The 25,115-nt window shown below is 45.3% G+C and overlaps 1 protein-coding gene across 1 annotated transcript in view; it reads right to left on the bottom strand.

The window, feature by feature from the left end:
- Positions 1-7,188: 7,188 nt before the first annotated feature.
- Positions 7,189-25,115, bottom strand: part of St6galnac3 (ST6 N-acetylgalactosaminide alpha-2,6-sialyltransferase 3) — a 472,151-nt gene continuing 454,224 nt past the window's right edge. The window contains exons 4-5 of the mRNA XM_055614354.1: positions 9,114-9,221; positions 7,189-8,116 (exon numbers count right to left, since the gene is read on the bottom strand). Coding sequence (XP_055470329.1) covers positions 7,930-8,116; positions 9,114-9,221 — 295 coding nt within the window. The 3' untranslated portion in view covers positions 7,189-7,929. The remainder of the gene's footprint in view (positions 8,117-9,113; positions 9,222-25,115) is intronic.

Genomic DNA, 25,115 nt, shown 5'->3' with positions numbered 1-25,115 from the left:
CATAGCATGCGCTGCACTCAGCATGCTTACAGATCCTAGAAGCCCGCCCCACTCCACACACTTTTTTATTCCTCCACTTATGCTAGGTAACACCAGGCACTGCAGGGTCCCATTCAAAGAATTCCACTCTGTTCTGAAAAAAGCAAACACCTGAAGACTTGTTTCTCTGCTTATTTTGCTTTTAGACTTTTAGCTAACCTCTCCTGGGCAAACAGCAATTATTTATATGCGAGTACTCAAGGCACTTCCCCCAAGACAACAGGCTGCCTTGTTAGGCGAGAAAGAACAAGGTATGCAAGATTCTAGTTATTATATTAGAGGGACAGCATGTCCAGACACATTCAAGAAAATACAGTAAATGGTGAAAACGTATTGGGAAAGGAAGTAAAAAACTGGGAAGGAGGAAAGAGTAAAGTCTATTTTCTTAGAAACAGACTTGGTGTTTTGACGATGGCCAGACTATTTATGTCAGATTAGTGTCCCTTTTATGCAAGTTCATATAATAAGAAAAGTAAAGACAGAGTGGAAGAGATTTTTCAACTTCGAGATTTGAGAACCAAACATTACATTTTTTTTCTTTCAGTTAAAAAATAAACTCACAGTACTTACTGCACAAATCCAAAGACCAAACAGGACACTCACTTTTCTGACACTTTACAAAGGAGTAGGCACAGTGAGGGTTTGATCAGAAGCGGGTGCAAGCATCTCGCTTTCAGCACCCATCACTAAGGCTTTACCAGTGACACCACTTCTACTGTGCGGACACCCACGTGACCTCAGCATTTCCAGCTCAACAACTGCTCTCTTGGCTTCCTCCAACAAAAGCTACACCCTCTCTTCTTGCCTTAATTAAACCTAGATCAGACTTTTTCCTCTAGTTTATTCTCTTTCTATGCAGAGAATTTTTTTTTTCTCAAAAGTTTCAAACGTTTTACAAAGGTTCATACTGGCTTCAAATAGGCTGCCTTGTCCAAGTTACTGGCAGGCCCTGGTTGAACCCAGCCGGTGGGATGGAGTGAGGCCTGACACTTTCAGACTTTATACCCATAAAGCCTTCTGACACACATCTTTCTTGCTTTTTCTGTACTAATGGGCCTAACTGAAAGGACTCCAAGGACTTGGAGGAGGACTTGGCCACAGGATGGAAGGTTAAGTCCCATGAAAGCTAGTTGTAAAGCACTATGTATATGGCATTTGTAGTTGAGACAGAAACCAATTTATTCTGCTAGGCTACTGGGATGTTGGGGTTCTTGTTACATCATTTGGACTGCCATGACTGAATATATACTTTGTGCAGAACTGCTATTGTTCAGACCTCATGTCATTGCTACTGTCTGAACACAGGCAACCCACTTACTTCTCTGTGCTTCAACTTTTTATGTAAAATGACACTAACATTATGTAGACATCACAGAATCTCAGGGGCATTGATTCAAATTCTAAGCCCTTCAACACAGCTGGCATGCACTAATTATTGTTATTGAGTCCAAAAGTAAACTCTTACTTTGATATCATCCATGTGTGGGTTCCTCATGGAGTTGACCCAGTACAGTAAGCTGAGTTATAAAGCGAGAACCTCTCTGAACATGACACTCAAGAGCACGAATGTTGAGTTTGAAGATAGAAAATAAGGGGCAACAAGAGAGATAGGAGGAAGGGAAGTAGGAGTGAGGACAGCAGAAGCCAGCCTCGGTTTTCAGCACCCTATACACTAACATGACTGTGCTGATAAGGCTGGCAGAGCAAGAGAGGAACCATAGCTCAGCATCAGGCATGGCTGTCAGTTCTGACTGCCAACTGGATTGGTGCAACCAGATATTATTGAGTCACACCTTTGCCTGATGGCAATGATGTTTCCAGAGAGGTCTTCTTAGGAGGACAGACCCCCTGAGTTTGGGCAGCACCATTAGGGCTGAGGTCTCAGAGGTGAGTCAGCTGAGGCTGAAATCCTCTTCTCTGCTTCCTCTTCGCCACTATGGGCCAAGCTGCTCTTGCTGCCAGGAGAGACTGTATTCCTCTGTGAACCAGAATGTCCTTCCTCTTAAGGCTGAATGTTGTCAGTTATGTTAACACAGTGATAGGGAAAATAACAAATGCAATTCAAGTGAACTTCAAGAATTCCACAGGCTGGCAAAGCCTCCTCTTGTTCAGTGGGAATCATGTCCTGCATGATTCTGCCTTCAATACAGAGCATATCAGATACCACGTTCCTTGTTTCTTCTAGCCACAAAATTTATCCTGCTTTGTTATCCCACCCTCACTTTTCTGGTTATAAAAACAAACTAAAATCTGCTAACTGCCCTTTGCCAACCTGTATACTTCATTGTAAGCTGTCTGTAAATAACAGATGACACCAGAGAACAAAAGCCCCTGACCAGCATGCCACTGTGCACCTCAGCCTCATCTGCAGGTAAGTGAAGATTACAGGCTTCAGAAGTGAACAAGCATCTCCAGCAAATACTGTGTGACCCTTACAGAAACACAAGTGAAGCATAAACATACCACCTACAATATGGTCGGTATTTATTCAATGCCAGTGACAGCAATGTTAAACACAGGCAAATGAGGACTTCACAGCAGGCTGGGTGACAACGGTCTATCGGTGTCCAGTTTTCGATCCCTTTGAAGTTTCTCAGAAGGGAACTGCTCAGTGTGTCAGCAAATGCGAGGCCGTCGCAGTTGGCTATTTACTCATCTCATGCTCCTCACTTTCATGGAGATGAGCTTCTGATTCTTTGCAATCTCTAAAGCACGCACAAGAAGAGAACTATTTGTAGAAAAAGAGGTGCTTTGCTACCTCAAAAACAATTTGGTGCCTATTCTGAAAAGGAAAAGAAAAAGGGGGACTTAAAAACAACAAAATGAGGTTTTCTGTATTGTTACAATACCCGAGGAAGGGCTCTGTTTCAACGCCTTTGCAATTTACATGTGATTTTATTCTGGTGGAGTCTCTGTGGTCAGCAAAAGCAAGCAACAAAACAGCACACTATTTCTGAGCCACGGGACCCATTTGAAGAGTCTGATGCATATAGTTTCAAAATTCTCCACTCGTAACAGCACCATACAAGTGGACTCTCTAACTATGCATACTTATTGAGTCCTGTGGCACACTGGGTGTTTCTGTACATTTATATACATTGTCTCAAACATGAACTCAACCACACAGCCAGACAGTTCTGAGGGAAGGACTACTCTGCTTTGAGTCTAAGCCAAGAGCAGGGCCTTCCAGTCTAGTGAGTAGCCTCTGTATGGAACAGCTCCATACACCAAGGTTAGACCATCCTCAGTGACCAACAGGAAGTAAGAAACATGCCTTTGTGTCTACATGAAGCTCGGCATCTCATAACAATAGAACACTACTGGTCTCAGTAGCACACATGGAGAAAAGGAGCAGATAGAGCAGGACTCAGGCTCTGCCCAAGTAGTGCAAGACAACGGTACAGTTCAGTGCAGGGACACTGTGACTGCTGGCCACAGTATTTGGACACTGCCTTTGCAGTGCTTTTGTGTCTACAAACCAGGCTGCTTGGGAAGCTGCGCACTGGCTCCCACAGTCATGGCATCTCTTCACAAAAACAACAGATGATGAGTTAGAAATCCTTGTCTCGGGGCTGTACTTCTCACGTCCTAAGGCACACCAACCACCCTGGGCAAGGTAGTTGGGTCCTTCACTGACATGGCATTTTCAGTGCTTGTTGTGTTGGAGACGCTGTAAACCATTTGTTTACATCTGCCTGCATTGCTGTCTGTTTTTCCAAGAAAGCCAAGAGTGGTCTTTCCAAGAGATGTATCCTTGTCTGGAGGTCAGCCAGTTTCCGTTCACACTCTTACTCCCCAGCCAGCTGGTTCACACCAAACCTCAGACAGAAAGCTTCTAACATGATAACCCTTTTCCCACAGAGCCACAGCTCTAAGCTGCCAAAGAAACCATGCCGGTCCCTGAGTTGCCGCCGGATCTTCACGGGCGGAAGAGAGCCCAGTGCAGCCTCTTCAGTGACTTTCCCGGGCTTCGGGCAGCTGAGTCTACTCTTCCTGATTGCTGCACTTATGTGTCTGATTGGTGCCAAATGTACATCTGATTGTGTCCTCGGTTCTAGATTTAGCATCTTCTTTGGCTTTATTCTTCTGGCCAGCCAGGCAATCTGATTTTACATACGCCCCAGCAATCAGTGCATTTACTTTGGAGTTTTTTTTTTTTTTTCTTATCAGTATTCAGAATGAAACCCAACAAATTTCAGCTGATATCTAAAATAGAATTTTCTGTGAGTCACACATTGGTAAAGAAATCATATGTATGCTTTCTCATACAGTTATAAGTATGTATGTATGCATATTCCTGTTCACATATTATATGCACAAATGGACTCCATGTTCATATATACAAACATGTCTTCAGATTACTCATTTTTGATAGGTTTGTCACCAACACAAAGTCATCTTTATCACAACATCAGTATGACTTAAAGATAGGCTAATTTCACAAAGACAGAAAACCCTTTAACTTTTTTCTTGGTGTTCTAAAGGGTTCTGAAGAATTAGAAATGACATTCTATGCTTTATTTAAAATATTTCTTAGGACTGAGTGCCCCACAGTCTCTCTCTCTCTCTCTCTCTCTGTACCTTGTCCAGCTGTGGTTCTCTGTGTTAATTTCCATCTACTGCAGGAAGCTTCTCTGCCAAGGGCAGAGACATGCTCTGACCCACGGATATAGGAATATGGCATTAGAAGTCATTTTATTGATATGTTTTTAGAGACTTATTTTTTGTTATTTTTATGTATGCGTATGTATGTGTTTCTGTGTGCACATCATGCATGTGGGTCAGAAGTCATGGGTCACCTAAAACTGAAGTTGGAGGCAGCTGTGACTGCCTAGTGTGAGTTCTCTGAATTGCTGGGAACCAAACCTGGGTCTTCTGGAAGTGCAGCAAGTGCTCGTACCTGCCAGCTCATCTCTCCAGGCCCATTCTATGATTTTGAACTGCATGCTTTTATGCTGATTGCAGAAGTCTATGGGAATTTTCTTTAGTCCATTTGTCTAGTGCATTAGATGATATCAAAACCATTTTTCTTTTCACAAATATTAATTAATATAGAGAGTTGTGTAGCAGTGCTGAGTGAGGTCCTTTACCTTTCCTAGTGTTTGGATGTAGATAAAAGCTTTCAGAGAACTCGGGCCTTGAACTGACTGGAACTTTTCATGATAAATGCTGGTAGTTAGACAAAGGGATAACTCAAGGAGAGCAAGGCCAGGATGGAAAATTTCTTCTTCACACGGGATTAATTAGACTTTGTCTTTCTCCCCACCCCCTGTAATTTATTTATTTAATCGATTTATAGCCAGATCCCAGCTCCCTCCCCCTTCTCCTTTCAGTCCCACCCTCACTTTGCATTTCTACCATAACAGAGGCTGAAAGGAAGGACCAGGAACAGGAAATGGAAGCAGAGAAAAGTATTACTACAGAGAGAAGCAAACCCTCAGTGTCTGTCAGAGCCCTGGCTGCAAACGAGCTCAACTGGGTCTCCATAAAACTCTTTCTGTTTCCTACTTTGCAAAGAAGAGTCAAACCAACAAAGAAGAATGAACGAGGGAGGAGGAGAGCTGAGAAAAGGAGGGGAGAGAAAAAGGGACCAGGAGAGGGCCATTTTCCACTCTACCATTCCACAGATGACTGCAGGCTGAAATCTGGAGTCTGCCTTTCCACACACAGTGTGAGGAGGAAGCTACAGGGAGGCAGGAGAGCAAGCTTTTGAGTTTCTCAGCAGAGGCATTGAAGTTTGGAGTTTTTATTTTGAAATAAAGTTGGCCCTTCAGTGTCTAGACAGTGACAGAAATCTGGGTGTGCCATTCCCGGAAGCATTCTGATTAACTAAGGGTCCATTTTATGTAAAAGCAGAACTTCTGTACCACAGCAGAGAGAAAAAAACATTCACATGAGAATTTCAACATTAGCATTATTTATTTTCTTCTAAGTGGCCATTGTGAGCCACTATCAACTCTAAAAAACTAACATTCATAGAACTAAAAATCACATAAGCAATCACAGAAAGAATAATCACCCTCTCTCTCTGGTGGTGAATGTGGGGTTGGGTAACGCTTATGGATATGAAAAGGGCACGTCAAAGGGCAGAAGAGGGCAGGGAAGATGCGCATTTTCATGACTTAGCATGGTCCTTGGTCCTAGGAAAGCCCTGTCAAGGTTCTACAGATGAACAGTCTTGTTATTTCCAGTTCTAACTCATCAAGGGCAGCCCGCTTTGGCTTCTGAATCATTGTACCAAAATATTTATGGATGCTTAGTACTGTCTCAGAACATCAACCTCTCATAGTTAAGGATATTGAGTCTACAGAGAAAGAGGCTGTCGCAGGCCTAGGCCGGGAAACTATTTCTCTGCTTCGTTTCCTATCCATTGTCCGGAGTCCTCATCTTCCCAGCACTTAAACAGAGCCACTGACAGAAACAAACAACAACAACAACAAATCAAAAATATCTAAGCTTATAGAGGTATTGACACAGCTGTCCTTGGGGTCATTTTGCATGATCTCCATATACTATGCCGTTTTTGGCAAAGAACTCAATCATTTTCTAAATTACACAAATGCTGTTTATATTATGTATGTGTGTGTGTGTGTGTATATATAGTCTAAAGTAGGGCAACCTGGGACACTTGAGCACACACTGCTAATGTAATGCAGATCAGCTCCTGGAGATGGCAGGCAATAGTCTGGTGAGGTGGCCTTGGGTGTCACATGGTATAGCATATGAGAAGGGACTCTAAATGACAAAGCACTAAAGCACTTTGGGAATTAAGCTCATCACCATTTTACTCCTACAGCAGAACATCCAGTACACTAAAGGACAATTAACCTCATGAAGGCAAAAGCCTGGGTTGGAATTGATGATATAAAGAATGTTCCATGTCCAACATTTGGCACTAGGCATTGATAATGTATATGGAGAGACACACTTTGGGCTTATAAAATAGAAAATTGAATTTAAAAATATATATTATGAATATGATAAGATACAAATCGATGCAAAAATATGTTCTGCTTTCCCTGTTTCATGATTTTAAAAAGCATGTAATTTTGTGGTACTAGGTATTGAAGCAGAGGGAGGAACCCTTTGGTTATGTTTCAGAAATGCTTTCACAGTATGTGTTATTACAGTGTTGAAGTATATTAACATGTTAATATTTAGTACTCAACCAAAAATAACTAAACATTAAACATAGGCAATTGCAATAATATGTTTAGTTATATTGTTTTGAACAGTCCTTTGAACAACATTTGTTCAAAAACATGTCAATATTTGCTACTTGATGTACTCTGAATTAAGTCTCTGAGATAGTGCGGTAACCCTGACGTGCAGGAATTACATAATACCTTCGGTGCTACATTTACGTAGGCAGCCTGAGGCTTTAGCTGAAAGACAGACGGAAGGAAGATGGCATCTTAGAAAGAGATACCTCCCCCTTCTCAGCCTAACTAGTAGCTGAGGCAGATGTCTATACCCTGATAGAATTACTTGGGACAGTGTTTGGTAGTCCACCATTTTCCAAGGTGCGGAGTTGCCCATGTGCCCGCTCCATAACCTTGCCTGAGGACAAGGCCACACCCACCACTTCTGGAGGCCTTGGTTAAAGACTTCTGAGCTGCCATCTTGGAAGATAATCTTCGTTTTCTTTAGTCACAGCTGTCATGTTACTGGCCTTCGTTTCGATTCTCGGTAAGTTATAAAGTGCAGTATGTAGGGCTGAACCACCAGGAAGAACAGAATGAGCACGACCCTTCCCACAGGATTCACTTTACCAGGAGAGTCATCATCCTCACCAGAGAATGCTAAGGACCATGGTCGTCCCTGCCCACACCATCACCACCAACAGCCTCCCTCCTCACAGCTGCTGTGTCATGAGCAGGAAGCACAGCGTCAGGACATTGTCCAGTTCGGGTGTGTGAATACGATTCTGTTTGTCTCAGCCCACTTGGCAAACACCTTCTTTTCAGTGATGAACCTGTGGCCCCCGAATGGGGTCCGCTCATGGAGAAAATACTCGGTGCACTCATCCTTTTCTCGTTCATAGTAATGATAGGGGACTTTTCTGTACCCCTCTGTCCTGGAAGAGAGAAGAGGGAAGGAAGACCGAGCCAAGGATGAGACAGGCTTTTACAAGAATCCATTACGTGCCCAGTAAACGCATTTACTTACAAACCCTCATCAATGGACTCAGTTAAAAGCTATTATACATGAAAGCTTTTGGGAAGAAGAACCAGTTCTTCGTGCCCTAATGGATCAAATACAGTTTACAGATCAACCAATTACACTCAAACACATGGCCCACTTTCAAAGGAGGAGGTGTTATAAGATGGAACCAACCTTACAAAGCCCAGGGCTCATAAAGAGAGAAGGAAACTGGGTTTTCCGTAGTGATGTTTGGGGTTTATCCGTGCTCTCTTAGACTTAGCAGTCACATGCAAGGTCTATTCACTGTGACCTGGGGTTACACATTAACAGTCTGGTTAAATGCTGTCTGAATCATACTCTACCACCCTGAGGAAGCACGAGAGTTTGTCCATCTGACTGGAAGCAAGGCTGCCAGCCACCATATTCTGTACAAAACCACACTCATTTAAAGTAAGCGTCTCAGGGTTAGTCACACAGCAGTGAAATAAAGTTTCCAGGAATTCTTGTTGAGCCAAATGTTTCTCTGAGGCACCAGGGCATTTTCTTCTTTGTGAGCAAATAGAGCCGCTGGCTGACAGCTGCCCATCAAGCCCTCAGAGAGTAGATGCAGCAGCCTTGATTTTTCAAATTAAATCACCGCTGAACTTGCTCTAGATTTCCCAGCCCCAAGTCCTGGCTATGTGACTGATTCAGGGGAAAGTGTTCCTCCTAACATGTGACATCAGACAGCAGTGAATATTGTTTTCTTTCTATCACTCTTAAGAGTCAGAACATGGCGCACTGACAAGAATGTGTCATGTTGGCAAAGAACACCCGGAAATAATTGCCATGTGATCTCTTTCTAGGATTTACAGCATTAAAAGGAATGGTGATATTTGGACAAGATATCAGAATTGGAGCAGCATAAAAATCATTTCCCATGGTCTTACGTGCAGTAGGTGTCATTTATCATCCCGTAGACGTGGATGCTGGAGCAGGCGTCCATAGCCAGGATAAAGGTAAACCACCCTGTGCTGAGGTAGGCGCCAGACTGGACTCTGGAGGAACACAGACAGACACAACACAACAGTGACAAGAGAGTGCGGTTAGAGACAAACCGTGTTGATCAGAACCACAGCGCCTGTTATCAGGGGGAGCAGTGAGAGGCCTGATGATCTGTCAAGGATACACACTCATTGTGAATTATCTCTGAATAATTTATAGGCACACTCCTGCCCTTCTCTTAAGCCTCAGAGCTATGCCGGGTGGAAGAGAAGCCATATGGCAAATATCCGAAGTCCAATAATCCTGCTCCCTCCAGGTGACAATAATTTATTTGGCTTTCCGTAAGACCCCAAACAGCGGGGTGTATCAGAAAACAGGTTTTCTGGAAGTGGCTCAGGGCTCTGATGAGCCCTGAATGACAATGGTGCCCTGTTTACCCGGAAGAAGCACTTTCTCAGTCTCCTCAGCTTCTGTCACGTGCTTTAAAGTGGTGTTTGCCTGGGGATGGGGATGTGTACAGATATATATGGGTGTGTGGGTGGGTGTGCATATGCATGGATGTGCATGCATGCATGTTTGTGTGCGTATGTGGATGAGTGTATATGTGAACATTGTGGGTGGGGTATGTGGATGTGTGAGTAACTGGGTGCTACGTGGATGCGTACAGATGTGCGAATGGGAATTGTGGGTATATGAAAGGGTGAGAATGGAACCCACGGGTGTGAGTATTACAGACATGTGTGTGTGTGTGTGTGTGTGGATATGTGGGTGTGTAGGTATGTGATTGTGTATTTATGTGAATGTGTGCCTGTGTGGATGTGTGATGGATGCACAGGAGAAGGACAGAAGGAGAAAGTGGGGGTGTCAGTTTTTGCCTTCTACCATGTCGGTCTTGGGAATCAAACTCCGGTAATAGGCTCAGTTGCAAGTACCTTTATCTGCTGAGCCATCATGCCCTCCCCAGAGTTGATGAATTTATTTTTCACAGTGTTGGGGGATGAACCCAGGACCTTGCTAGGCAAGCTTTATTCTGCTGCTCTCCAGCCCAGCCTGACTTCTCCACATAAAGTAGATACAGTGTAGGGAAACCTGGTCCACGAAAGCATCCCAATATTTTCCTAAACAGCCTTGCAGGCATTAGGACATGTCGTTTCTTTTTTAAATTATTATTATTATTTATAGTTTATTCACTTTGTATACCAGTTATAGCCCCCTCCCTCACATCCTCCTGGTCCCACCTTCTCTCCCTCTTCCTCCCCTATATCCCTCTCCCCTAGTCCACTGATAGGGAAAGTCCTCCTCTCCTATCTTACCCTAGTCTATCAGGTCCCATCAGGACTACCTGGATCCTCTTCCTCTGTGGGCTAGCTAGGTCTCCCCACCAGGGAGAAGAGATCAAGGAGCAGGCAACCGAGTTCATGTCAGAGGCTGTCTCTTCTCCCCTTACTAGGGCACCCACATGGAGACAGAGCTGTCTTCAGGCTACATCTGAGCAGGGGGTCTAGCTCCTCTCTATGAGACATCTGTTTCTTAAGACCTGGCTCCAGCCCCTTGGACACATTTTTACTTGTCACTGATAATGTGCCCGTCTTACAGGTGCTATAAACACACAAGTTATGAGCATTGTCTCATCTTTACGCTGACTGGAAGATTAGATTTACACCCACCTGCTCTATAAAGTCCCTCAGGGGTGGCCTCTGTGATAACTGCAACAGGAGTGTGGGGCTGGGGGTGGGGCAGTGTGGTAAAAGAGGACAAGCACTGTGGGCCAAGGCAGGGAAAATACCTTAGGAAGACCACGTGGCACAGGGATAGCCCAAACGTTGATGCGTGCCCCACAAATCTTGGCTTGTTTGGGGAATGCAGCAGTGGGGTCTAAGGATGATTTAATTAGAGACAGTGCTGACTGTAGGGTCTGCCAAAGCAAGTGGTTCAGGATGGATCTCTGCATCTGCCCTTGGCCATGCTAACCTAATTCATTCAGAAGGCTGGGCTGTCTCTCTCCTGACATCTCCTGCAGAGACAAGTGGATCGCCCCAAGTTATCTGGCAGCTGCGCAGCGGCACTTCCCTCTAGACTCAGGACTGGTGGGACCTTGGCCAGCTCTCCCAGCAACCAACGCTCACACATCCACTCTGGCTGCAGCCCCGAGCTGGAAGTGGTACCTGCTGGTGTCCAGAACCCCAGTACTGGGGATATATGTCCTTTACACGATGCCATCCTTGGATCTGAATTAGAACCCCTGCTTGTCTCCCTCCTTCCCTCCCTCCCTACCTCCCTTCATCACTGCCTCCCTCCGTCCCTCTCTCCTTTGCTCTCTTACTGACTAGTACCAACCTAGAAGATGCCAGCATTTTAGGAATTACATAAACTCAGGGGGAGGTGACAGCATATTTTTAAAAATTACTTTCTAAACTGTTGTGTGATTCTCCCGGAGAGACCAATGAAACCCATCTGCGCCCTCTCTGCTGTCTTGTCTCTGAGTCTGAGCTCCTTCTACTTAAGAAACCATTTCTCCACATGCTGGTGTGTGTTTTCCAAATGGAAAATGCCCTGTGTCTGTGGGAGATTGGAACCAGGATGTCCAGGCCTAACCAAACCCTCAGGTGCTCAAGAACAGTACCTATACACCCTCTCCCAAATGCTTCAGGTCACCTCTCAATTGTCTAACTAACGCAACCACCATATAAAGAGTTGGAATAGTGCATTACTTACAAAAACAACAACAATAACAAGAAATCAGTCTGTTAACAGTTCATACTGATGCGATTCCCTCCACACAGTGGAGAATAGTATTTGGATCTATGGTTGGTAGAACCCAGAGATCAAGAACCTGAGGACACTGAGGGCTGTGTATTCCAGACTGGACCACACTGAGTTGTTTTCTATGGGATGAAACTAGCAGTGTGATGTGCACTCCGTGAGCAGGAAGGAGTCACATGGACAACAACCTTTCTCACTACATGCTTAGGGAGAAGGTGTTCTCTACCCCAGTCTCGAGGAGCACGAGGAGGCAGGGTCAGAACCGCTGAGTGCTTTAATCCAGAGTCTCCAAGATAGTCTATGCGGACACTGAGTTGTGTGATGACTGCATGGCCATTGTTCTTGCTGAATTAGTTGCCTGCTTTTCCTCTGGATTCTTTCAACATTTCACCCATTTTATATCCTTTCCATATTTCTTTCTTCGTACTTCAACCAGACACAAGTAGAGATCACTAACATCACAGCATTTCTTAGAGCGGGCTATGTTTGTTTGAATGTGTTTACTTGTTAGAACTGAACACGGCATTTGTTTATACTGGGGGGACTTGCCTTACTGACTCTGCTAGAAGCAGGTATGACCTGACATCAGTCACCATATAACACGGCACACTAACTGCCTGTGTGTTACAGTCAGAGCACAGTGGAGTACAGGTTGCCATAAAGATAGCTGGTCTCACAATCCAACTTTGCCGCCGACTGAAGTGGGATGATGCAGACCGCTCCCCTAGCCTGTGTGAGTCAGGGTCCCCACTTCTAGGTGAGAAGACCGAGATAAGTCATACCTAAAGACTCTTCCAATTCTAAAACCAAGTGATTCTGGGTCACCGGAGAGTATTTTGTCATTAAGGCTTAACCAGGGAGCTCCGCACCATGTTGTGTGGGTTGATGATGCTGTTAGCAAGCACGCGAGTCACAAGATCAGTTAGGCTCACTGGCAAGATACCAATGTCTGAAATATACGTGGAAAGAGGGCAGTAGACAGAGAAGCTCTGCTTGTGGAGGGACTGGATACCATGACCAAGGTTTTCAGGAGAGGCACTCTGCGTCTTTGTTTGGACACAAGCAGCTCACAGACCATGCAAGAAAGAAAGAGTATTATGGGGCCAGGGCATTGAGAGTAAACTTTCATTTCCAGGAGAATCAACGTATATTGAAGCATACTGTCATTATTTGATGAGTTCCTTCCACTGTAGCTGAGGATAAATGGGGGACCAGATGATAGCCTAGCTCAGGATAAATGGGGAACCAGATGATGGCCTAGCTCAGGATAAATGGGGGACCAGATGATAGCTCAGGATAAATGGGGTCCTTTGTGCAACACCAGGAACTTGACTCTGTAAGTAAGCTGCTCTGCTGGACTACCATGGTCCAGCCCAGTCACGTCTGATACTTTGACAATCATTCATAAATGGGTCCTCCAAGGAGAAGCAGGATGCAGCCATTGCGGTGTTTCTATCATTTATCCATCTTCTTTGTGCTCCAGGGGAAAAAAGGTCAGGAGTTTTAGAGTTTGGCATTTAGCCCAAGATCTTCCCACTTTACCAAATAAGGACTTTAAAAAACATATGACACTGAGTTCCCCTTAGGCCTGACCTGATTTGTCTCCAGGTAGAGGGCGCGCGCACACTAATTAGCCCAGTGCCTTCCCCAGCATTATGTGTTGTGCTTCATTTACTTGGGGGAAGAGTCCCACTGCCCTAGTGACCCGTCCTAAAAACAGGGCTTAATTAGACAGTGACATTATTTTCCCTTAACATCTCTAGTATTTTGAGACTTGAAATGTCATGAAGTTTCCTACCTACAACACAATTCATGGGGCCTTCTCAAATACTCTGACTTAATGTTTCTCTGAGATGTTCAGCCTGGAGAAATCCAGGTGCTAGCTAAACCCAGGAACTCTTCAAAAACAAACAACAGCAGTACTTCTCAACCTCCCTAATGCTACAACTCTAACACAGGTTTCTCATGTTGTGTTGACCCCCAACCCTAAAATTATTTTGTGATGACCCCAAAATAAAACTATACTGTTGCTACTTACTACTGTTGTGAATCGTAATGTAACTATCTGGTAAGGAGAAGAGCTAATACAGGACCCTGCAGGGGTCCCAACCCACAGGTTGAGAACCTTGAGTGCCTTGAAGGCACTCACTGGCCTTTGTGGGCTGGCTCTCTTAAGGGAGCTCTCGAAGGCCCCCTAAGCTGCTCTATGAGGAACTGAGTGGAAATCCACCCTGAGTGGACTTTGTAAGGTTCAATAATGACAACAACAAAGGCAGCAACTACTGCACATGACTTATTCCGATGTCTCAGCTTGCAGAGATCTGGGGTAGGCATCATTCGCCTTAGGAATTCTTAAGTCTCTTCTGGGATACATATGATGTAATAACTTGTCACTCGTGCGTACAGCACTACGGACCGGCTGGCCTTCGGCCATGGCCGTGTATGCCACCCCCATATTTGGGGATCGATAAAAACAATTATCACCATCTACAAGTATACCATCAAGTTTCCCACAGGGATGATAAGAGAATTTAAGCCCTTACTCGGTGCAATTGGGAAGCTTAAATTAACGCTGCAGAATAATGAACCATGCAGGAGGAAAGACAGGCAGGACTGTTACAGGGAAGCTATCAATCACTTGTTTCCACTGGCCAGACTGCATCCCTCTGCTCCTTGGTAATCAAGATACTTACAATCTGGAAGCCACTAAATGGACTCACTCATCTCTTAGAAAAATGATTCTGTCAGTGCACATGCTTGAAGGCATGTCACTTAGAACGTCTGTCTCTCCTCTAGATCATTACTGATGAATACGTAAGCCACTTTACCCTGGCATGTGCTCCGGATTACTTGTTACCTAAAGGCCATGCATAAATGCACGGACTTGTTGTTTGTCAAACTATTATTTACGTATTTTCACCAATTTTAGGATTTTTGGCCATAGCATCTTTCCTTGTCTGCTTCTCTGATTTGTCCTCTCATTTCTGGAAACACGTTGTGATGCCCTTTTCTCTGTTCTCTTCTGGATGAGTTCAGGGGAGGGAGGGACCAACATGGTGACTCTTCAAAAGAAAACTGGGTGATGTTAAATGTATTATTTATTTGCACATAGTTTCCTGGTTGTCCAGCACCACTGCTTCAGTGGCTGAGGTTCTGAAAAGGAGAAGCTTATGTTTTGAGGGGCCCAAATAACTTCCTCTACACCAGTCTTTGTACTTCTGGCATAGCGAGTGGCAGAGTTCTTAGTGTGTCAGTGGCTGGACAGCCCTGTGTTGTTACACATCTCGTTGCCACAGGCTTTAAGAAAACAGTGTGTATACAAATACACACACACACACACACACACACAGACACACACACACACACAGCCACCTTCTGGTTTAGGATAATTTCTGATTCTAAAAAGTTGGGTTCTCTGTGGTAAAAGCTCCCATTCTGAGCTGGGCAGTGTGGCACACACTTTTAATCCCAGCCCTGAGGAGGCAAGGTCAGTAGGATCTCTGTGAGTTCAAGGTCAGGGTGGAGTACAAAGAGAGGTCCAGGACAGCTAAGGCTACACAGAAACTCCTTCTTGGAAAAAAAAAAGTTTGCATTCTGCCTGATTTCTGTCCCTCTGCCACCTTTCAGATCCCAGCCAAGCTTCCTACTTTGTTCTCCTTTCTTTACAAGGCCATCTGAAGCCATTCATGTTTGACCAATGCTGAATTACTGTCTGAGCTTTGAACATAATCCTAGGAATCACCATATTCAGACTAGAGCTGCAGAGAACATCCTGGTCTGCAAATGGGGACTGTATAACAGAAGAATGGAGGGGAAAAAAAAAGAGTCAGGTATAGCCAAAGGGAGATACATCTGGAGACTCTGGAGTTACTTCCTGTCGTGAGATGGTTCCTGAGGGGCCTTAGCCTAAGTTTGTGTCCTCAATTCTACTTCTTGTTTCTTCCATGAACCAATGAATGCCAAGCTGAGGTCACTCAAAACTAACATTTCAAAGGTATAAAACATCTCTCCTCTATTTTATGAAACCTGAAAAAGACCAAGACCCTCCCTATAATGGAAGTTTATTGGCGAGAATGCTATTGGCTATCCGCTATACTCAAGGGTAAAGGGGAATTTTTTTAAAGAAATCAATCAATATTTCATGTCTTGTTTTAATATTATTGAACCTCAGTTCTCTCATCAATATACTGACAGGATAAATAACAGGAACTTTCCAGATGCCTTCCCAGCAGGAAGGAATAGCTGACAGAATACAGATTATTCAAAGTATTATAAAAAGTATTCTTTCCACTCTTCCTTTCCAAAGAACACGGGAAATGAAATCATGCACAGACAAAGAACCTTGGCAAGAAAGCTTATTTTCATCAGTAGCACCTTGGGATACAATCTAACACGGTGAAGCCATCCTTCTCCAAACAGAAAGAAGATCCGAGCTATCTGAAACTTGTATATTCTTGTACATGGCTCCCTAGTCTGGATCTGTGGGAATGCAAGGAGTTTGCTGCCAACACTGACCACGTGTGCCCCGTCAATGGCACAGGCCCAGAACATTCTGGAGGGAGACTTTTTCTACAAATCAGGCAGCACAGTTCTTAGCTTTGGCTTGATTCATTTGCAAATTGATGTAAAACTTTCAACTGGATAAAAACATCATCTCCCAGATGGTAATTCTGAAGTGAATACACAGAGTACAGAAAACCCAGGGATGGAAAATGATGATGGACAGACCATAAATAAGGAAATGAAGAAAGCAGTAACGAATGTCAGGGAAGGACTATGCTCCCACCCGATCTGACAGGGCACAGTGCTCATCAGTAGGCTCTCGGACTATGGAGACAGAACCAGGGCCACCGAGGAGCAGTGAGGCTGCGCCACTGTATCCATGAAGCACAGCAAGGAATGCCGCGTTATTCTCTACACTTAAAGTAAAATGGGACAGCTCAAAGGTCTGACTTGTGGCTGCTGTGGAAACGGAAGATACCACTCACCAAAATCACTCTGTTTATTCATCCCAGAAATTAAAAGTTTATGTTGTTCTTACTCGGGATTCAATGTTCTTTCAGTTGGAAATGCTGGTTTTGGGGATTCCATATGTAACAGGCCCTAAGACCTTAGCACAACTGATGTCATTTTAGAGGCTCCATTCTGACCTGAGAGCACCACATGCAGGCCCAACACCTGCTATCACAAGAACAAAGATCTAATCCATCAAAAACCATAGTTCAGGATCCAGGAAAGTCCTTAAATGGACTAGCCTTGTATCTTTGGTTTTCTATTGCTACGAGACATCACCATGATGAAAAAGCAAGTTGGAGAGGAAAAGGTTTATTTAGTCAGCATCTTGGAGGCAGGAGCTGAGGCAGAGGATATGGAGGAATGGGGATAGTGGCTTGCTTAGCCTGCTTTCTTACATAACAAAGGACCACCAGCCCAGGGATGGCAGCACTCACAATGCCTGGGCCCTCCCACATCAGTCACTAATTGAGCAAATGTCTTACAGCTGAATATTTCCTCAACTGAGGCTATTCTCTGATGACTGTAGCTTGTGCCAAGCTGACATAAAATCAGCTAGTATACTTTGCTTTTCGGCTTCTGTAGTTTCACTTCTTGCTACCTGTTTTTGCTAATCAAAGCGTGTTAACCAAGATGTGGCAAAGAATGATGAGGCTTTGGAATGATGAGGCTTTGGGCTGCATGACTTGGGCAAGTTCCTGGCTGCAGCCAGGAACAGACTTTCTGTTAGGTTAAGAGTTTCCATGTGTTCTCTGGTAGAATTACCTGGTAATATTCTGGAGGCCCCAGTGAGATTCTGAAAACGGAGTTGTGGGAACAGTGGGGACCTCAGATCGCCTGGGCCAGTAGTGCAGGAAACAGACAGTTCCCAGGAGGTATGCACCCCAAAATGTTCTAGGGCTCCAGGAACTTCTCCCTGTCGACCTCTGTTCCTGTTGACCCAGAGGCTCCCCACACTGCCACTTTAAACAGGGAACTCCCTTAAGTCACCTGGATCAGTCCCCTCTGGAGGTGACAGCTTATGGAGCTTTCTGCATAGGGCACTGAGGAAGGGGCAGCTGTGCGCCAGTTCCAGTGTCCATGATCCATATGGGACATCACTAGATCCTCTGGTGTCTGGTGTGCGCAGGGGCCGTCCCTGGTTTCTTTAATGTTGCCATTCTGTCTATGGCTCTGTGTTGGTTCTCTGTTTGTTTGTCTGTCAGTTCTGTTAGCTAGAAGAAAGGGGGTCTTGATGGGAGGGGGAGTGAGCAGTCCCAAGACACCACTGAAGTGTGTGTTAAAACACACCAAGGAAGATTTTGTGGAGAAGGATGGGTAGGGTCTGTGACTCTTGTCTGGGAAACTGGGCCCTGTTTCTGTCAAGTAGATAAGTCCTCTTTTGGAGCTGGGTGGCTCAGTGACAAATCTTTAGATTCCAAGGGGTTCAGGCTTTTTAGAACACTGTGACTCGAAACCCAGGCCACTGAACCAACTTCCCTAAGACCACCATGTTGGCTTAAGACCTGTCCCTCTCTCTGGCAACCCAAGTCCTCTTGGTCTGACCAGTTGGCCCAGAGCAACCCAAGCCTCAAACCTTTCTCTCCACAGTGACAGCAGAAGCTGACTTCCCCTTTGTATGTACCAGTGAGACTCCTGGCTCACCTAGGGAGGGGGAAATAGTTCGCCTGGCTGCGCTGGGGTGGAGGAGGTGGGGGAAGTAGTTTCTTGCACCTCAGGGCCCCCTCTCCTCCAAATACATAGAGTGGCTCCAACCCCCCCTCCCTCCGCCCCGGCTCCTTAAGGGAGGTACCTGCAGTGGGCCCACAATCCAGGGGTTCTCGCCCTTCATTTTTCATGGTTTTTGTCTCCTACTGGTGATCTGTAAAACTGGAAAACTCAGAACCCACTATGCTCTGAAAAACCTCAGGTTTTCATTGGCCTTCTCCAGACAGTCTTTAACACCCACCAGCCAACCTGGGATGACTGTCAGCAGCTCCTACCTACCCTCTTCACAGCTGAGTGATGGGATCCTGCTTGAGACCAGGGCCTTTGGAGGGAGGGGGCCACAGGGTATCTCTGCTGGACAAAACAGCCCAGAAGGAGTGGGATTTTTCCCTTTGCCTGATCTGACAGGGACCCTTACACTGCAAAGTTAAGGAGGCTCTGGACAATTTTCACCAGGCCTTTTTAGGAGGATTGAAGGCAGCTGCTAGAAAACCTGCCAGTATGTCTATGGTGAGCAAGGTAACACGAATTGCCTGCTGGGTTCCTGAAGCCCTCTACAAGGCTTACCGGGTGTTCGTCCATATAAACCCATACATGCTGAAAAACCAGAAAACAACCACTATAGATTTTGTTATGCAGATGGACCTAGGTATTAGAAAGAAACTTTAGACATTATCATGGTTTAAGGCTATGAATAGGCCCCAATTATTGAGATTGCTCAGAAGGTTTATAATAGCCATGATTCTTTAGGGGGAAAAAAAGTAGAATAAAAAGATGGACCCAAGCAGCATTGGCAGCTCACAGGGAGACCAGTAAGGGAAATCCCATAGAGGAAAGCCAGAAATGCCAGGAAAAGAGGGAGCTAGAGATTGGACAATGTGCTTACTTACAAGCAAGAAGGATACTGAAAAAATAGTGCCCAAGTCAACATTCATGTGGGTGAACTGATAGGACAAAAGCTCCGTTTCCCTGAGCTTTCAGGTGCCCAGGGTGACATTAAGGGAAAGAAATCTCATCTGAGGATTAGCCCATTCAGTCCTGACAGTCCGCTTTGATCAGTAATGCCTCAACAAATGGCTAAGGCACTCCCAGACAGACTGCCCTCTTTCCCTGGATGACCTCTAGCAGAGAGATCTCAGGACAACAAACCAACCTTGTCCTCCTCAGTCATGCTGGACTGCCCAATCCCCTAATTTAGAGACTTATTACAAAAACTTTCTGCAATCATTTTTGGGGAGGCCACTGCCCATCTTACTTTGAATTCTATTCAGCCTCCAACATGTGTTCTTATGACCTGTCCGTGTTGGAGGAACACCTCCTCTAACCAAGTGCAGTACTTGACAACAACGCTCAAACCTGAGGATACCTGCTGGATTTCCAACAGCGCTTCCCAGGGGTCTGGGCTGAGGACAATCCACTAGGATTGGCCACCTGTAGAGCACCAACTGCCATCCAGTTGCTAAGTACTGCTAACCCAGTATGGGTCAAAAAGAATGAGCCAGGAAGCCCAGCAGGGGATTGTGTTGCACAAATGAGTCACCTTCAAGGCCTCAAAAGCAATGGGAAGGAGTCTCATCCTTTCCATTTCACTTAAAAAGTTCCTGTGTTCCCCCTTAGTACTTGTCACTCAGGACTGCTAATCACTGCAGAATCTCTGAAAGTCATATCGTCCATCCCATGGTTCCTAACCCCTACATCCTCCTGAGTCTCCTGCCACCAGAGAAACAAATACATACAGTTCTAGACTTAAAAGATCCATTCTTTTGCCTTTCATTGATACCTATACAGCATCCCATTTTTGCCTTTGAATAGACATATCCCAAGGGAGGATTTAAGGGCCAACTGACCTGGACAGGGCTACCACAAGGGTTCAGAAATTCTCCCACACTCTTTGATGAGGCCTTGAATACTGACCTCCTGACTTTCACATGAAGTATCTAGAAAACACCCTATTACGATATGTGGATGACCCCATCATAGCTTTTTAGAGGAGGAGTATAAGAAGGCCACCAACTTAGAGGCACTGTAGGCCCTAAGAAGGCCCAACTCTGTACCCTGTGTCACATACTTGTGGTACAACTCGGGAGGAGGTAAACAAAACGTCTCGCAGAGCAGATGGGATTGGTGATCCTATGGATCGCCCTGTGTCTATGACAAAGAAACCAGTCTGGAAATTTCTGGAGGTGACTGGGTGATTGCCACTTATGGATAACGGGTTTGACTAGCCAGCTAGCTAAGGCATTGTGTGCTACTACCAGCAGCACATAGCTGCCAAAATGGACTGACTCCCAACAGAGCTTCTGAGCCCTTGAAGAAGACTTTCATCTCCACACTGGTCCTAGCCCTCCAAGATGTCTCTAAGACCTCCTCATATGTGAATGAAGCCTAGAGTATCACAAAAGGGGCTTTTTTCCCAGACACTGAGACCCAAGAAGAAGCCACAGCCTGTCCAAAAGCCTCGATCCTATTTCTGCTGGTTGGCTGGCTTGCTTGTGTGCGGTTGCCACTAGAGCCGTGCTAGTACATGAGCTGACAAACTGACTTTGGAATAGGAACTGTTCTGAACAACCCCACACTCTGTGGCAGCCTCCTGGGATGCACCCCGGAGGGGTGGGTGTCCAACACCCAAGTAACTCATTATCTAGACCAACCCCATACCCAATCCCAGCTATCAACCTAGCCAGCCTCCTGCCAGGTGCTAAGCCAGTAAAGCCCCTCCATGACTGCCTGAAAGTGAATGATGTGGTCCAATGTGTCAGTCCTGACCTAACAGATATCCTACTGCACAAAGGGAAAGAGGTACTATACACTGATGGGGGCAGTTCTGTTCAAGAAGGAATCAAGTATATTGGGGCCACAGTTGTCACCTTGGACTAGTCATTATGGGCCCTGTCCCTCAGCCAAGGTATGTCAACACAAAGGACTGAGCTCTTGGTGTTAACCTAGGTGCTTTGCTGATAGAAGAGCAAAGCTATCGCCATGTACACAGACACTTGGTATGCATTTGCCATTGCCAATGTTCATGGGGCTCTCTATAGGGAGAGGAAGCTCCTTACCTCACCTAGAAAGAAAATTAAAAACACAGAATAAATCTTAGCCCTGCTAGAGGCTATACAGCTGCCAAGAGAGGCAGCTACTGTCTACTACAAAGGACATCTAAAAGGGGAATCTCCGGAGGCCCAAGGAAACCAGCAGCAGACTCAGCCACCCAGAAGGTGGTCCTCTCCAGTGGCCCTTTCCACATCATGGTCACACTGCCTCAACCCAAACCCAAACCATACTCACGAAGAAAACAAACAGGCAGAAAAAGAAAATGCCAAACAGGGGGCAAATGGGTGGTGGCTCTTTCTAGACAGGAGACCTGTACTCCTGCTGCTATCAGAAGACAAAATGTCACCAAACTCAACCAGGCAACCCACAGGGGGAGGGAGGGACATCCAAAACCGATGTGTTACTCAGGTCCTCAAATAGAGGATCTTGTCAGAGACAGTGTGTCCAGATGTGCACTTGTGCACAACTGAGCCTCAAACGAGAAAGACGAGCCCCAGAAGGAGTTCATGCCTGAGAAAGCAACCCTGGAGACCTAGGAAGCAGGCTTTACAGAGATAAAACCCATAATTCTTGGCTATGAGCATTTGTTAGTTTTCACACTTACTGTCTTTAGAAGCCAATTCCACCCAAGCAGAGAGACCACCAAGCCTCAGTGGTCACCTAGAAACTCCTCCAAAAATTAATTCCTATATTTGGGTTGTCTCTCTCTCTTGACAATAGCTCAACCTTCATGGCCAAAGATTCTCCAAATCTGGCAAAGGTCCTAAACGTTGTGTGGAAACTACATTGTGCCTAAATGTCGAAGAGCTCTGGGCAGGTAGAAGAGATGACTAGATGAAAGAGACTTTAAATATGTACTTCATATTGGTAAAAAATTTGCCATCCTCCTACCAAATTCCTTGTTAGGGGCCAAATGCACCCCATATCAGGAGGGTCTCACCTCATTTGAAATTACGTGTGGGAAGCCTCTCCCCTCCTCCCTCTGCTAAGATGTTCTTAAAGCATACATTTCTAACCATTCCCCCAGCAAGTACATACAGGCTCTGCAACAAGCACAGGAAACTATGCATCAGACTGCTCAAGAGGCTGTGTCCTTACCCATGTCTATTCCTCCCCACAAGCTCCAGTCCTGCAACCTTGTGTGTATAAAAAGGATCCTGACCCGCAGCCTGGAGTCAATGTGGAAAGGCCCAAGTTCTGTGGTCCTGACCCCTCCTACAGTGGTGAAGGTTGCCTTCAGGGTCACCATTAGATCCACCATATCCAGTTGAAGGTGGCCACTAAGGATATGACTGACATGGTCCCTATGACTGTGGCCTTCTGTTTTCCCATCATTGTCTTCCCATAGGGAAGACCCATAACCCCCAAACCAAGACCCTGAGCATAAGAATTAAGAAAGGCTGAACCCGGGGAGCTTATACGCTAATCAACCTACCAAGACCCAACCTGTCTTCCAGGTTGTCTCTGTAAAATATTAAATCTATAGGTTACTATGAGAAGAGGCCACATAGGATCATGCTTCTGGGGTTATGGGTCCACTACTGAAGAAATTGGGCTCAAAACTACCCAACACTTTATCTTCTCTGCTGACAGTCCCCCACCTCAATGTCCATTAAATCTAGTCCTCCTGGGGGCACACTGATTCCCTCATAGTCCTCAAGAGGCACCATCATAATCTTTCTTTCTTTTGCTAACTTGAGGCAATGCAATATCATATCTATCAAGATTAGGGCCTGGCAGGAAAGTAAAGGTCATTATGTGGGAACCATAAGAACCTAGGGAGTCAGGTTGTATGTAAATGGTCGGGACATAGGCAGCAAAGGTACTATCCAAAGGAAATCTCCACCAATGGCCATTGGTTCCAGTGGCCCAAACTGTCTCTTCTCTTGGTGCTCATAGAATACAAGTTCCTTACCGTGGCAAACCCCAAAACTCCAGGAATTTCTTTGGTAACTACAAATGCAAAAGTTTCAGAGCAGCAAAATCCAGGCCTTCAGGGTCTGTCATGCTAGAACCTCATGACATGTGCAGTATGCTAGAAGAGTGTCAGTTCCTCAGCTGTTTTCAACCACACATAGGCAAAGATAATAAGCTCCATTTGTGATCCTGACAGTTTCATGTGGGCTCAATCTGTGCTCACCCTGGGAAGCCTTCAAGAAAGGGACCCCTCTTAATGTCATGAAGATACACCCTAGATAGTTCCCTCGTGTAAATTCCTAAGGCCATGTACAGCAGGTTAACCCCATGAATGGTGGTCACCTGTATTTCCAGGCCCCAGGGACTACCTGGCTTGCTTACACTAATGGTTTAACCAAGTGTGCATCTTCAGAATGGTTTTCCACAAGGGAAACCCCAGTCCTTTGTGTCCTTGGCTAAATGCTCTGTTTACAGCCATGGCTGGTCCATTAATTCTCTTGCTCCCAGCCCTCACTAAAGGGCCCTAATTGCTCAACTGCCTACTTAACTATGTGAAGCAGAGTAAGTTCTTTAAAAGTGTTGGAGCTGTGGTGACAATATAACTCCCTGCCCTAAGATGACTTCACTCATGACCATGGAGCAAATGATGAACCTAATAGACCTTAGCACAACTGACACTATCTTAGAAACACCATTATGACCTTAGAACCTGACCCCTTAGAAGACAGGACCTAACAGCTGCTGAAATGGGAACAAACACACAGTCTATCAAAGGCCTAGTCCTATGGACTAGATTTGGGGATCCAGGAAAGTCCTTAAGTAAACTAACTTTGCTTTTTGGCTTCTATAGTTTCGTTTCTTACTGTTCTTGATAACCAAAGCCTGTTAACATAGATGCAGTTTTGTGCATAAAAGGCAAAAAACTGTGGTGTTTGATACTTGATGAAGACAGCGCACTCCTCAATAGATAGTTAGCTTTAGGTGGGGCTATAAAGGCGGGTGGTACCACCGGATGGTATTCCTGCCCTCATAAAGAGAGACATCAGAGCTCTTTCCCCTTCTACTTCAAGAGGACATGGTCAAAGACAACCTTCTACAAGTCAGGGAGACAGCCACCACCAGAAGACAACAGAATTGCCAGGTAGATTCTGTGGTATCTGACCCCCGATAATGAGAACAGCCAAGGACAGTGGGTGTCCTTTCAGGCCACACTTCACAAAAGGACCTCACCAGTGTGCTTCTCTTTCCTGAGTCATTTGGATCTACCGTGCAGACACACACCTTTGCATGCCAGCCTCTGTCCTCTAATTCTCTACTCGTACGTATGTCCCTTGCTGAAATGACCTTACCCATTTCTAATCTCTTAAGTTCCAAATCTGCTTTCTCGAATCTATTCAGAAAAAATAAAGTGTGCAGTACCTGGTATGTGGAGTGTGCTACATTGTCTCTGGAAATAGCAGGTTCCTGTGATCTCAGGTTCCCAGGAAGACAGTTGT

Source organism: Psammomys obesus, unplaced genomic scaffold, assembly GCF_907164565.1.
Source record: "Psammomys obesus unplaced genomic scaffold, mPsaObe1.curated_primary_1811, whole genome shotgun sequence".
In the NCBI taxonomy this organism is placed as follows: Eukaryota; Metazoa; Chordata; class Mammalia; order Rodentia; family Muridae; genus Psammomys; species Psammomys obesus.
This window is presented reverse-complemented; position numbering and strand designations above follow the sequence as displayed.